The sequence below is a fragment of the Seriola dumerili genome, unplaced genomic scaffold (assembly GCF_002260705.1).
Source record: "Seriola dumerili isolate Sdu_G_001 unplaced genomic scaffold, Sdu_1.0 BDQW01000122.1, whole genome shotgun sequence".
NCBI classification, from domain to species: domain Eukaryota; kingdom Metazoa; phylum Chordata; class Actinopteri; order Carangiformes; family Carangidae; genus Seriola; species Seriola dumerili.
Window position 1 is genome coordinate 3430845 of NW_019174377.1, and position 15233 is coordinate 3446077.

At 40.6% G+C, this 15233-nt stretch overlaps 2 protein-coding genes across 3 annotated transcripts in view; both read right to left on the bottom strand.

Annotated features, from left to right (window-relative positions):
* The window catches only part of scarf1 (scavenger receptor class F member 1), a 10232-nt gene extending 5722 nt beyond the window's left edge, over positions 1-4510 (bottom strand). The window contains exons 1-6 of the mRNA XM_022748447.1: positions 4313-4510; positions 3992-4053; positions 3771-3872; positions 2361-2901; positions 2016-2234; positions 1651-1779 (exon numbers count right to left, since the gene is read on the bottom strand). Of these exons, the coding sequence (XP_022604168.1) occupies positions 1651-1779; positions 2016-2234; positions 2361-2901; positions 3771-3872; positions 3992-4053; positions 4313-4413 (1154 nt within the window). The 5' untranslated portion in view covers positions 4414-4510. The remainder of the gene's footprint in view (positions 1-1650; positions 1780-2015; positions 2235-2360; positions 2902-3770; positions 3873-3991; positions 4054-4312) is intronic.
* Positions 4511-5875: 1365 nt separating this feature from the next.
* On the bottom strand, positions 5876-15102 carry LOC111224134 (RILP-like protein 1). Of its 2 annotated transcripts, none has more exons than XM_022748547.1 (8): positions 14440-15102; positions 12458-12581; positions 10376-10497; positions 9179-9364; positions 8580-8749; positions 8201-8326; positions 7991-8089; positions 5876-6438 (listed from the first exon to the last, which is right to left on the bottom strand). In XM_022748547.1, the coding sequence occupies exons 1-8, from the start codon at positions 14776-14778 to the stop codon at positions 6312-6314; spliced, it is 1293 nt and encodes a 430-aa protein (XP_022604268.1). In that variant the 5' UTR covers positions 14779-15102; the 3' UTR covers positions 5876-6311. The 2 variants fall into 2 exon arrangements, with proteins under 2 accessions (XP_022604268.1, XP_022604267.1); XM_022748546.1 differs by having other exon boundaries at positions 12458-12584.
* Between the last annotated feature and the right edge of the window lie 131 nt (positions 15103-15233).

A 15233-nucleotide genomic window follows, 5' to 3' on the forward strand; every position in this document is an offset into this window, starting at 1 on the left:
ATAAAATAAGTTTAAAGTCTCAGGCCTCTTCTGTGTAACAGCTATAAAATTCATGCTTTTTTAGATGATTATCATATCGGACAATCTGTGTCTGGACAATGTAAAAGGCATTATAAGCTGGCTAGTTACCTCCAGCTTTTTAGCTGGACTGGTTTACTGTTACATTCGCTACTACCTTATTTATGTGATGTAACAAACTCATCAAACAGGCACAATTGAAAAAATCAAAACACAGTATGAAGAGTTTCATCTTAGTTTCTCTTGTTTGTGAGGAACAAGAATAATACTATCACGTGTGTTGTCGATGGTTAAATCATTTGTGTGCGTGTGTGTGTGTATTCAGTAACTCTTCCAGCCAAACTCACCTCTCTCCCTGAAAGCCTGGCTGACAGACACATCTTCCTGTCACATGATGGCAGTTACCATGGAAACAAGGGCTACACAGGAAGCTGCAGGCATCTCCGAACGTCCTGTCAGAGCAGGCCTCCTCACATCTGGGCGACAGGGAGCAATGACCAAGGACACAAATAATGAGGACTTCAATTTCTCATCCTAAACCTCAGCTATTTCCCCTTTGGTAGAAGAGAAAAATTAATTGTTGCCAGTATGAACGCTGACAGTCTGAAATGATGACATGAAAAATCCACCAATGATCCTGTAACCTTCAGTGCAATTTATGTACAGTGTGGTCAAACATTTCACACATGCATCCAACATGTGTGCACACCTGGGTCCAGTCCATCCAGGGTCACACATCAAACATTTCCCAGTTTTTGGTTCACAGGGTCATTGGGTTATGCTGCAGTCTGCTGGGGCAGCAGCATGTCTGACATGAACACAAGGAGACTGGACATGCTAGTAAAAAAGGCTGAGTCTGTGCTTGGCAGGAGTCTGGACTCACTCTAGACTGTTGTGGAGAGATGCATGCAATGTAAGATGGAGGTTATCATGGACAATACCAACCACCCTCTCCACAACATTCTGGCAGGACAGAGAAGCAGCTACAACTGCAGCAAACGTCTCATCTCACTGCGCTGCAGAGCAGAGAGGTTCAGGAGATCCTTTGTTCCCACTGCCATCAGGCTATACAACTCAGCCAAAGGAAGTGGACTAATATAATTATTATTGTTTATGCATTATTAGCTGTTTTTATTATTATTATTATTATCAACAATGAGCAATGGACAAATGAATTTCCCCTAGGGGATAAATAAAGTATGTATCTATCTATCTATCTATCTATCTATCTATCTATCTATCTATCTATCTATCTATCTATCTATCTATAAATAAGTTTAAAGTCTCAGGCCTCTTCTGTGTAACAGCTATATAAATTCATGCTTTTTTAGATGATTATCATATCGGACAATCTGTGTCTGGACAATGTAAAAGGCATTTAAGCTTGGCTAGTTACCTCCAGCTTTTAGCTGGACTGGTTTACTGTTACATTTCGCTACTACCTTATTTATGTGATGTAACAAACTCAAAACAGGCACAATTGAAAAAATCAAAACACAGTATGAAAGAGTTTCATCTTAGTTTCTCTTGTTTGTGGAGGAACAAGAATAATACTATCACGTGTGTTGTCGATGGTTAAATCATTTGTGTGCGTGTGTGTGTGTATTCAGTAACTCTTCCAGCCAAACTCACCTCTCTCCCTGAAAGCCTGGCTGACAGACACATCTTCCTGTCACATGATGGCAGTTACCATGGAAACAAGGGCTACACAGGAAGCTGCAGGCATCTCCGAACGTCCTGTCAGAGCAGGCCTCCTCACATCTGGGCGACAGGGAGCAATGACCAAGGACACAAATAATGAGGACTTCAATTTCTCATCCTAAACCTCAGCTTATTTCCCCTTTGGTAGAAGAGAAAAATTAATTGTTGCCAGTATGAAACGCTGACAGTCTGAAATGATGACATGAAAAATCCACCAATGATCCTGTAACCTTCAGTGCAATTTATGTACAGTGTGGTCAAACATTTTCACACATGCATCCAACATGTGTGCACACCTGGGTCCAGTCCATCCAGGGTCACACATCAAACATTTCCCAGTTTTTGGTTCACAGGGTTCATTGTTCCTGCAGTGTGGACATTTCTCCTGGCAGTTGTCACCGTAATAACCAGACGGGCATGGGAGGTCACACTGTGTACCGTTCCAGCCGGGTTCACAGGCGGCACAGGCACCATCCGTGGCAGAGCAAAGCTGGTTGTCTTTACAGTAACCACAACTAAGGACGGGAGATAAAATCAGGAGAGCCAGTCAGAGTTTATCATGGTAAATAAAATGTCCTGCAAGCTCAGCGTGGAAACCCACAGGTGTAAATGTAACGTATATTTTACCTCCACACACCTACCTCATTTTACACCCACTGCCATACTTCCCAGATTCACAGGGCTGGTTACAGAACATACCCTTGTATCCCGGGTGGCACAGGCACTCCCCGTTAGCCGGGTCACAGGTGCTGTGTTTGTGGTCACAGTTACATTTGCGTTCACAACCGGGGCCCCACCAGCCTGCCTCGCACTCACACACACCAGTCCGCTGGTTACATGCCGACATGTGGCAGTTGCAAGCGCCGGGACATCTCAACCCCCAGTGCCCTCTTTGACACTGACATCGGCCTGTTAGCTGGTCACAGCTGGGGCCCACAGAGCCCACACTGAAGCATTGGCATGGCTTAAAGCAGGTTAGTGACCACCAGCCTGCATCGCAGGTGCAATTTCCGTGGACGGGGTGACAGTGGCCATGGCGGGCGCACTTGCAGGCATACTGGCACAGTGGACCCCAGCGGTTGGGGTTGCAGGTGCATTCACCGGTGACAGGGTGACACCGGCCGTGTGGGTGGCACCGACACACTTGGCGACAGTCTGAAGCCCAGAACTCAGGAGGACAGCCTGATAACAACCAAACGCAGAGCATACATGTCATACAGTCTAACTAACTACATTTACACAAGTATTGTACTTTAGTACAATTTTGAGGTACTTGTACTTTATTTGAGTATTGTTGAAGGACACAGTGGCTCCCAGTCTTTTTGGCTAGTGATCCCTCACAAAAAGCATTGTCTAATTGGGGTGAAATATTTTCATATTTCAGATGGCTATGAATTGTTGATGAGGAATTTCCCATCTAAACTTAACAACTGGTATCTCTGTTAAAGATGTATGCCAAAATAGGTAGAATTATCCCTTTTTTTTTTTTTTTTTTTAAAGATTCAGTCCAAAAACTGAAAACAAACTGGTGTAGCAGAACAGAAGATTTATCTTTTGACCCTTTGGAAGAGCAGGACCCCTAGGCTTGGAACCACTGGACTTAAATCCCTGGTTGTATACACAGTATTTTAAACTAGCTCCACTTTTTATACTTTGAGTACAGTAAGCTGATAATGCTAAGTATATTAAGTACATTTTTTAAGGACTTTTAACTAAGTTGGATTTTAAATTCACTTCATTTTTTTTTTTTAAATCTAAGGTCTGAATACCTCTTCCACCACTGGTTTAATAGAAGAAATTACCTGTATAGTCATATGGAAGCAGTGACTCGTGTCATTGTGGTTTGCTATTTAAATTCTACACATTTGGAGAAAGTGATCAGTAAGCCACATTGTGCATTATATGTTAAACAGGAGCAGGGCAAAAATGTAATATTAGCTTCATCTTACTAGACCCTTAATTGCCTATTTCACACAATAGAACTGCAATATTTAGTGCAATTTGTGCTCTGTAAATCAAACTGTTGTGTTCTGTTGTCCATTGTAACTCACGTGTTTTGCAGTGAGCTCCGTAGTAGCCAGGTGGGCAGCGACACACTCCAGGATACACACAGACCTCATCCTTTAGGCAGGCCTGCTCGCCCTCACACACAGCTACACACATACACATACGGCATACAAGTGAATGACAAAATGATGAAAATAAAGACAATATGGAGGCAGTAAAAGCATAATTTCTACAGACTGCTGTCCATTTGAATAGTTAAACTCACGTATAGAGCACTCTTTTCCCTCTTGACGCCATCCCATGCAACAGACAAGGGTGGAGGGGTCGCTGATGTACAGAAAATAATCAAATCAGTTTGACAAATATGAAACCTATCAACTGTGGTGTCTAACGAGGAAAAATATCTAAAAAACAATAGCCAGCACAGTCCTATAGTCCCGAGGAAGGTGGAACTCCTCATGGCACTGAAATCTGTCACAGGAACAGTATTAATATAAGTTTCTGTAACCAACTGGTTCCTGCTGTTATCTTTTAACCAAACAGTCAAAAGCCAACAGGTGTGAGTGAAGGTGAAGTTTAAGTGTACCTGATGCTATGGCAGACATTCTTCCCAGCAGGATCCAGTGCGTGTGAGGAGGACAACAAGCAGCAAAGCAGAGCGCTCAGAGTGCTGAGGAGAAACTTCATCTCCACACCAGTCCAAAACTAAAACCAGGGGCCGAATATCTTTGTCTCACGTCTTTATGTCCAATCTATTCCCGATTTCTTTCCTCTCAACTTTTTCTCCTTCCAGTCAGAGGGCAGCACAATGAAATGCAGTATCTCTCTGTCTACCCTCCACCCTTCCCTCCTTCCCTTTTTCTCTCTCTCTCCCTTTCTCTCCTGTGAGTCGTCTTGTGGCTCCAGTGCAGCCAGAGAGGTCGAAGCCCCGGGGTTTCCTCTTCTCATTTCCTGGGGAAGTCAGAGCCACTTCCTTCTATTCAGGCAGACACAGAGCTTTTTAAAGATGGTCGAACACTAACACACAAAACTCGCCGCACACACTGGCAGGGCATACAAACACACAGCCCTGATTTTCCCCTTTTTCCCGGAATCTATTGTTGAGTCTTCCAGGAAATGATGAAGAAAGCCTTCGTCCACCTTATAAGTCAAGAAAGTCAGTACAAAGATGATTACATGATCACTTTGAGCTCCTGTAAAAAAAAATATTATGTATCATGGAGGAGAAATGCACAGAGACTAGTTTTTCAATAAAAGTCTGTGTTAAATGGATTTTATTGAATTTTGAAATTCCAATATCACAGAAAATCCATATTTTGAATTATTTTTTATCACATTTTCGATAAAGTTCACTAACATGGCAATTGACATCTTCGTCAGCACAAACTTTCCAATATAACATGCTTACAAAAATAGATTGCAAATACAGTAATTCAGGAAGACATGGTTTGATTTGAAGTTCATAAATTGTCTCTCAAAAAAATACAATACCACTGGTCTGTCTAAGCAGTACTGCGGTCAGACTTTTAGAGGTAACATATCTGTCAAATAGCCATGGTCAGATACTTTATGTTAACTTGTCAGCTAACATTGGAGAGAAAAAATACCCACACCACTTATCATTTCCACAAGGAAGCACACAGCTTCCTTTAAAAGTAAAGTAACCAAGGCTGCTACACAAGCTAAAACACGTGTCTGTATACACACACTTATGGCACCTACATCAGATACACACCAGCCAAATGCTTTGGTGCTGTGCAAAGGCTGACGACTGAAAATGAAGAGAATATATTTTTTTAAGGAGTTAAGGCCCATTAAAATGCACTGACTGCTGGAAGAGTCTGCTGCTATGGCTACATCTTTTCTTTTTCTTTGAGCATGAAAGTGCTTCAAATCCCAAAAAATACATGAGTAGACACATGACTTAAAAATTCCCCAACTGAGGTAATAGTTACATGATAATTTTTTGTGGTAAAATGTTTTTATTAGTCATAAAATGAATCTATGCCCTCTTGTGGTTAACTTAATATACTGTTTTCAATATTATTCGACTGGATAGTTTGATTTCAGAATATGTAACTTTGTGTTGTCTTTGGTTTTTGTTAAAAAATATTTTTATATAAATCCATATTTATATAAATATCTATGCATAATAACCCCATTTTTCAAAAAATTACATACAGTAAAACTTTCCCTACAATGAAGAAAAATATAATTTTTGTATTAATACTTATATCATAAAAAAGGAAGCATCTTTGTTGAGGTGAGTAGCTCTCTTAATACTGTGGTACACTGCGTCATTTATACTGACGTTAAACAGTGTTCCTCACAGTTCTATGGAAAAATAAGGGGGAAATTAACTTAGGTTGAATGTTCAAAAACATTCACACATTCTCTTTTTTCACACTCACATGGTACTTTTCTGTTATACACAGTGCATTAAAACGACCTCCTAACCTTTTAACTGGGCTACAACCAGATTTTCTGCCACGAGCTGATGGAGATGTTGTGACCGAGGAGAGAGATGTGTCTGTTTCAGATCAAATAATGAAGACAAACTCGGCAAATCTCAGTCAGTACCAGGCTCAGGAAGACGGACGCTGCTGTGCCTCATCAGTGGCCTCTGAGTCTCCGATGATCTCCCAGCTGGAAGCGGAGTTACTCATGTGGGTGGGGCTCCGGCCACTGCCTGACCGCGTCAGGAAGCCAAAGCTGTAGAGTAGAAAAGACAGGCCTGAGGTCAGATCTGTGGTCCGGGATTACAGCTAAATATAGACCAGGATTGGTGAAGATCCCAGGATGGTGACAGTGTCAAGAGAGTGAGATAAAACCATAGCTTTGATTCACAGATGATGTCACCAGTATTTCTGATGTAGTAGTTTTTTTTTTTAAGTATATTTTTTGGGGCTTTTTATGCCTTTATTCGACAGGACAGTAGAGAGACAGGAAATGGGGAGGCAGAGGGGGGGAATGACATGCAGCAAAGGCCGTCCGATGGGGGACTCGAACCGGGGCCAACTGCAGCGAGGACTGTAGCCTCTACACATGGGGCGCCTGCTTAGATCACTACGCCACACGACACCCCCTCTGATGTAGTTTTTATATCAGTGGTGGTTCTGGGCCATCTGAGTTTTCATTGTTCTTCCTTTGCCTTTAATTGCTCACGCTGTATTACATATATGTATTTTATATTATATCTGCTTTCTACATGTGTCTCTGAGATTTAGGGCTAAAAAATAATCTGCACCAGAAGTGACAATACTGTCATTAATTTGTCTACCATTTTAGATAGGCTAAATAAGCCAAGAAGACCCATAACACAACTTACCCTTACCCTTTACAGTCTTGGCCAAACAAGAGTAGTCAAACACATTCTTCACTTAATCAAATTCTCAGTCAAGAGACTTTCCCCCACAGAGACTCAAAGTACTTTCCCAAAGATACTGGTTAAGTTGGAGTAAATCTTAGTTAATTGCCAGTCTTGCCTTTATTAGCTGAAACTGGTTAACATTCTCTGTCATAATAACAACATAATACTAAATATAGATCAGGAAGACAGACTTCATTTAAGGGTAAATGCATGAACATGAGCCACCTCTTAAAATATATTTTGTTGATTTGCTGAATTAAGAGCTGGAAACTGAATTCTAAATTGTATATATATGTCATATTGCTAATACAAAACACCATTATGTTTCAGTTTAGACCATAAAATTCACAGTATCAGGCTTCATATCTATCTCAGGACTTTTGTAACATGTCAGATGTTTATCTTTCTCTCTCCCAACAGTCTGATCTCTGCTTCATAAGTACATCGTTGCTAGAAAAAATAAAACATGTATGCATCTACCGACCTATTTAACAATGAGCTCTTTTTTGGATAAAATCACTGAGGAGAAGCTCACTTGTGTGCATAACTTTTCTTTGTGTGTTTTGCCTGGTTGCTCACACATACATTAAAGATAACCTCAGAAATGTCTGAAGACACGCATGCCGGCATTCCCGATGGCCAGTATGACTATGAAAGGCGTTGTTGTACCTGGGTGGTGAGTAGTACACCAGTGGTTGGAATATCACCACGTGTCTCCACTTCCTGCTTCCATAATGTCAAATTAAAAGTTGTCCACAGAATCATAGGACTTCATGACATTGCAGCTGTGGCAACAATTTTGCACATAAATTGTATATAAGATGTATAGTGCATACACCAGTATTCTGGTTACAAGTCAGAGCTGTGCAGTTTAGCAGTGTGGGTTGTACTCACAGGTTTCGAATGCGTGACTCAGCTGGTTTATCAGTGCCGTCTACTTGTGTGCCATCTACTTCTGTCTGCTCAAACAGAGAAGAACTCTCCTCCTCGTCACTGGAGAGAAAAAAACACAACAAAAACTGTGAATAAACTTCGTTCTCTTCTAAACATATCCCTACATTATTTCTGGATATGATGAATGTGTGTTGTGTGTGGAAGAGAGACCTGCTTCTGCATTCGTTCACAGAAATTCCAAGCATCTTTGCCTTAATGAGCTTTCTCCTTTTCTTGATGGCTGAGCGGACAGCTTCTAAGAGGAACCCTGGACACCGCTCCTCATTCAGGATCTCCCTGCAGAAACAGTCATTTTGATCATAAGAATCAGTTCTTTAAAACTCTGAAAATTGGAAAACTCCATCTATCAATGAGAGGAAACTACCCACAAACACAACAGTTGATGTATCTGCATCTCAGATTCAATTCACTAAAATGTGCAACTTCAGAACATGTTCATCTAAACTTCTTCTGAAGGATAGCAAAACAAGAAATGCACGCACGCACACGCACACACACACACACACACACACACACAAAGTGGACCCACCTCTGATAGTAGCTGAGCTCCTCCTGCACCAGGAACAGGTTGGTTTTGAGCTCATTCCTCTCGAAAATGATGTCACGCACCTCTTTCTTGGTGAAGCATGGCTGATCAGGATCCTTCTGGTCAGCTGTCGTCTTTTTCGTTGACTCACGAGCTGTTTGACTTGGACTAGACTGATGGGAGAACAGAGAGTCATCAGGCTCATCCAAACTACTTCAAACCACAGGAAACACAGTGTATCATGAGCTCCTTAGAGGAGACTGAAGACATACAGGCAGATATAATATGCTTTGTTTTGCTTGTTTGAAAGTAAAGTCACTTATTAAGTTTTACCAGCTTCAAATTTACATTTTACACATTTAGCTAATGTCAAAAACATCTTAGAATGAATTATCATATACGATGGTCAACTTTGTAGCTGACCACATCCGATAGAGATAGAAAATTAATTCCAAATGCTCTTTTTTGATATTCAGCTCAATGAGCACTGTTTTTGAATATTATAAATATTGTTACATAATGTGCATTAGTGACAATTAGACTACAGTATGATGTACTTCACTGCACATGAAATGAAAGAAACATAAACATAACAGGCGTACAGGGCTGTTGCTATTGGCGCTATCCAGCTGTGCTTGGAGGTTTTCTATCTCTTTGCTTTTCTCCTTCAGATCAGCTTCCATGTCGGCCTTCCTCTCCACAGTGCTCTTCAGCTGAGCCTGCAGAACATTCTGCTTGTGTCGCAGCTCTGCATTCATCTTCATGAAGCGGTCCAGCTGCTCCTGGAGCTGTACACATACACACACAGATATATATGAAGTCAAAATTTGTATCATGAGTAGCAAGTAGACCTACTAAACAGGTTTAAAGTCAAACAGACAACAAGCCAGGGCTGGACCAAAAAGACTATCTGCAACGGGCCAATAATAATAGCTGTAGAAGAGTGGGGTGAAAATGTGTCCATGCATCGGATTTAGACCAAAAGTCTGGGGGAGGAGGAGGAACAGGAATGACACCACACAATGTCAAGACAAGTGAGGCATTCATTTTAAGGATGATAAAAATTCTAGGCATTCATTAGAGCAAACAGAGACACCATGACGTTTATTCTGTCTTTTATGAAGCTAAGCATCAAGAAATAAACACAGTTATGGCTGCTATTAAAATCATGTGTAATACGTACCTTGACACACATAAAAACATGTGCAAACACTCATACAAGACTCTGTCCAGACTTGTCTGAAGTGCAGCCTAATCCTCAACTGGCACCTATGTGGATAATCTCTGCACTCTTTCCCTGATAGTTAACACATTTCCTATCTTCCAGTGTGTTTACTGGTGTGGTTTACATGATGTAATTTCTCTTTAGATGATGCATGTGATGCATGACTGTGTAATAATGTATGCACATTAGGAGGTGTTATTTGTTTATTAAGTTTTACAAAACCTAGAATTTTAGCAAGATAGTAATATAAAACATGTTGTTTCTGTGGGGGAGGTCAACATGACTTTAAGGAACGAAACCTTTGTACCCACAGTCATAAACCTCATAATAGTGCTTGTGTGTCCACGTGCTATAGGTGTCATGCACACCAGCAAAGATGACAGCTCTCTCTCTCTCTGCTTTTCTCTCCACTCTAGAAACCTAGTGTCCACCAGCGACCAACTGGCTCATCAATTAAATGACAAATATTTCTGAGAAGTTGAAAGCTGCTGTGTATGAATATTCAGCTTTTAATGAGAAAGTGTCAGTCAGCATAGGCAGAAGGTTCATCACACGTGTGTCTCTGTCTCCTTACCGCCTCCACCTCTTTGGAGATGGTGGTTATCTCCTGGACTTTAGCCCTCAGCTCATCTCTCTGCTTGTCCACCACCTGTTTCAGCTTCAGCATCACCTCTCGCTCCTGCCGCTGGACACGGTCTACCACACACAGGACAAAATTCACCTATGGGGTAGCTGGTGTCATATTGTTTTATTATATAGTTAATTAATGGCTAATAAAGCCACTTTACTGATCTGTAGTGCTGCATAATCTTTCATGTAATAAACTAACCATAGGAAATACAGAGAGTATAGTGATGACTGCATACAGGGTTCGAAAATATACAAGAAAGGAGGATATTGTCACTCCATTCCTACCATTTATGTGGTGAAAAATATATGCAAAATATGTTTTGTAGCTTCTGAGTAAAATTAAACTATGTAGACAGTGGCCAGAGTTAATTTATAAATCTGGGCATATACTTCAAATTAAATCAAGGCCTCATCTCTTTCAAGAAAATGTGTAATCTATCTACAGATAATCTCTACATAATAGGTTGTTACCACATAACCTTAATGAAAGTCTGAAAGTGACAGAAGATACTGCACAACGATCTTGCTATGTTTTGCACAGACTTAAGGTAGTAGTAGTAGTAGGTGCAGGTAGTTTCAATTTAATGTGCCCAGGTTTGGAGATATCTATCTCTAAAATTACGCCACAATCACATCATAAACAGTGAAATAGAATTTGGTTTGTAGTGCTCAGTCATGAAAACATCTGGAAAATTCAACTTCTTTATCCAGAGTGGAGGTGCCTATTTTTTCACTAAAATGTTCAAACACACAAGTTCACAGGGAGAACTGTGGATTATCTCAAGTAAATGAGACATTGTCTTCTGAAAGATTTTTTTTTTATGCCAACATACCACAGACAACTTTCCATTCACCTCTATTGTAACGGAGTTGAGGCAGAGATCTCTGACGTGAATATCTCAAAACCTGGGCAAATAAAACCAAAGCTATCGCACAGCTAGATACCATTCATGGCAAGATATTTTTTTTATGGTCTGGATAAATTGACCCTTGGACATACTGGCACTTAAAATACGGTGTGTCTCTTAAACCATACTCTGAAGTGCCTTAAAACTAATTTCTTCTAAATAAACTGAAATAATCAACAGCACATCTGAACTTTGCCTCAGCTGAATGAAGCACGGGAGCCTGATAGCAGTCACATTCATCACATAAAATAAAATGATCACGTTCAACTGCCAAATGGCCTCTTGTTAAATAAATCACAAAAGTATTAAGAGCGAATGTTTTTCCTGTCAGTACAAGAAAACAAGAGTCAGCAAAGTGACTTCTGGCTCACATTTCTACATGCTGAAATTTGTTAGCCCTCTTTATTTGGCGTCCTCTTTATATTTGAAGGGTAAGCATAGGCCTCCTCTGAGTCCTCTAGTACCTGCTTCACCCTGCAAAATAACTGCATTATAAACACTGTAACAACCGGTTTGACTGCTTTCAGTGTCAGTGCATCAAACTGTTACCCCACTGCTTTGAATTTGTATTGTAATTGGTTGAAAAGATTTCTCACTGCAGATGCTTTAACATAAATTTGCATTCCTGGACTGAAGTAGTAAAACTACATAACCAAATTGCCTTGAGGGTAATTTGCTTATTTAGAGAACATCTAATGACAGCCTGGGTAAGAAAAATTACTTTGTGTTTCCCTGCTGTTTACACTGTATAAAGTATGTTAGACTGTTGTTTCGATATCCACATTTAACAATTTTATGTAATTAAAATTTACTACAATTGAGAGCCATCTTGAAAATACATTGCAATAGACATTTCCAGTTTTAATTCAGTCCAGTTAGCTCTCACAGATGGAAAAAAATCCTCATGATTCACTCAGGCTTAAAGAAAAGTTTGAGTCATAAAATCTGTACTTTTGGGGCCGAATTTAAAAATTCATGTGAGGACTACAAACAATATAAAGTGATTGAAAGACTCCTTTCAGAACGAAAAAAAAAAGTCTTTTGGAACCGGTTCGTGAAGTAATTTAGTAGACACAATCCAGATTTTAAAAGTACTTATTTTTACTCCAAGGACATACCTTCCTGTGCATGGCTGCCCTTTAGCCTACTCTGCAGCTCCTCCTTGTCCTCCTGGAGCTGTTGCACCTGTACCTGCAGCTCCTCACACCTCCTGCTCCATTGCTGCTCCTTGTGCTGCAGCTCCTGCTTGAGAGGATGGGAGTCAGACTGTAAAACTACAGCCTCAGATACAGGACACTAAACTTTCAGAAAAAACTAATTTAAAATGGGTTCTAAAATCTCTTGAGCATCTCGGGACTTGGATTCAGCAAAACAGGTTGTGTCCAAGTGGATGAGTCATTTTGTAGTTTAATCATTACAGATGCTTTGCTGAAATGGTTCCAAGACATCTCAGCAGCAAATTCTGACTTATGTGAACCACACCTCTTCTTTCTCACCCATGATTATAACAACTGTTTTTCTACAAAGCACTGATACTACAATTTAAAGTGTAAAGGGCTAAAAATGCTTACTGATAAGCAGTACCAAAATACATTTTGTACAATAGGGAACTGGCAACAATGTAGATTAAATAGCATAGAACAAATAATTTGAATTATTAGCTACGTTTTAATAGTATGATCAAAGTACCTCAAAACAAATAACCGATATGCCTTTACAAAACAATTTGAAAGATTTTTTTTCTCACAGCAAAGAAGTTCTTTGGTGTGTTAATAATCCATAATACCATGTAATAGCAGGCTCCTGCTGTGGAAGTACAATAACTGCCTGTAATCATGTCACAGCACCATAAGCATGGAATAAAAATGTCATCTCTGGTGACCCCAATAACCAGTAGTAATAATAGGTGCTTTCTGTGTCTGTTGTGTCTCTGTAGTTGTTTTGCATCCCTTTGTAGTCATTTTGTTTCTCACTGGGTCAGATTGTGTCTCTTTGTAGTTATTTTGTGTGATCAGTGTGTGTCTCTTTGTAGTTGTTTTGAGTGTCTGCACTGGTTTTGTGTTTCTTTTGAGTCTCTGGACCCATTTTGTGTCTCTCTTCTTGTTGAATTTCCAACAAGAAACATTAACAGTCACTTAAAATGCAAGATCAGGCCCAGGGAACCCCTGACCAACTTGGGCCCCTGTAATCCAGTTATCCTTCCATGTGTTTAGTTATTTGCACGTGTGATGCATGAAGAGGTAAAGGGTGCCCACTAACACCACATACAGGCAGTGCCCAAATTAATGATTGTTGTACATCCACTTTCATTTTTAAAGAATGAGTATTCTGCTTTATCTTTGATACTTAGCATCAAATTAATTTATTAATGCTTATACACGACTTTTACATGTAGCTACATGTCTGACTGTGTGACTTCTCTGAGGCAGTGCTACTAATTAACTAGCTAGCTAGCTTCTTCTCTGACAACATTAGCTATTATTTAATGAGCTGTGCCTAATCCTTTCGAAGCTAGCTAAAATCACTAGTGTCGCATACACTTTTTACACAAGATAGGTAACCTATACACCATGAGAAAAAATGTTGAAGTAAACCTTAAATGTCTGTTTATCGCACAATACAAGGCATTTTGAAGATGAAACGGATAATTGACTAATTGAGAAGAGTGGACAGATTAATAGTTGCAGCCCTTCTCTCGCCGTAGTTGCCTTGACGACACAGGGTGGTACGAATATTATTTCAGGTCAATTTCGGGTTTATACACAATTAACACCAAATAACACCAGGGCTCATACAATCAAGATTAAATGTCTTTTACAATGCACGAATTTCGATTTTAACTCCTCTCAATACAAATGTCTTCAATATCTTTACTGTTTTGTTTTCGCTGAATATGGTGGGTGTCAGCCATGGACTGTAGCTACTGTCCTTTAGCCTGTCTGACAACTAACTAATGTTTGTCACGACTTAGCACCGAAACAGTCCTGTTGTTACACGGTTGTAATGGTAGTATAACACGCACAGTAGGTAAAAGGCAGTGACGCCGTCGGTATATTGTTTACAAAACGCTGAGAGGATTAAGAGCTCCCATGTAGCTCACCCGTATTTCATTTTTGTCGTTGCCCTCCTCGCTTTCTTTCCCACCGCGTTTCTTCTGCTGCTGCAGCTGTATCGTCTCGAAGGTCTTCAGCAGCTCCTCTTCCTTCAGTTTGTGAGCATGGTTCCTCGAGGCGAAACTCTCCAGCAGTTCCAGCACTTTCACTATTTTCGGCACCAGCCCCACGACGCTATCTTTGCCATAACCATCGATTAGTTTCTCCACCTCGGTACCAATCAGTTTGGCAATTTCGTACACATCGTCAACGGTTAAAGCGGAGGACGTCTTGTCAAAGCAGCTCTCTGTGTTTTTAGTGTCGGCGTGTGCTTCAGGTTCCTCCATGTCTGAACTCGGGAAGCTCGCTTGACATGCTCTTGAAATGCTATCGAAACCGAGACTGGCTCGTCAGTGCGACATGTCAGTCAGCCGTTAAACGACATGATGAATGTGAAAACACTTTCATAAACTAGCGTTGGTGTAAAGTTTAAAGCGCGTACATTGCTGAGCCAACGCCGTAGACACGTCTGAACTTGACCTGCTCCTCTTCCGACAACACGTCATGCATTTAACTGGCGTAGTCACATTAACACAGCCTACACACAAAATACAAGGACATCGAGTACTCTGCAATGCACTGTATTACAAGGCTGAACAGTCCAGGACGGTTCTCCTGCAGCCTACTCGCTGTAGGAACCTCCTACCCCTCTGACCAATGTGAGCACACATACAAAAACCCGGCTGCCAAGTCGAGCAGAGATGCATGCACCAGAGCGTGAACATTGAAATTTCCCCTATAG

Excerpts from the sequence above, each read along its gene's own strand:
- LOC111224134 (XM_022748546.1), bottom strand. The coding sequence starts at position 14,778 with ATGGAGGAACCTGAAGCACACGCCGACACTAAAAACACAGAGAGCTGC. Across the intron at positions 8,750-9,178 it reads GCGCCAATAGCAACAGCCCT|TCTAGTCCAAGTCAAACAGC; the intron begins GTACGCCTGTTA and ends TTCTCCCATCAG. Across the intron at positions 8,327-8,579 it reads GAGCTCAGCTACTATCAGAG|GGAGATCCTGAATGAGGAGC; the intron begins GTGGGTCCACTT and ends CTGTTTCTGCAG.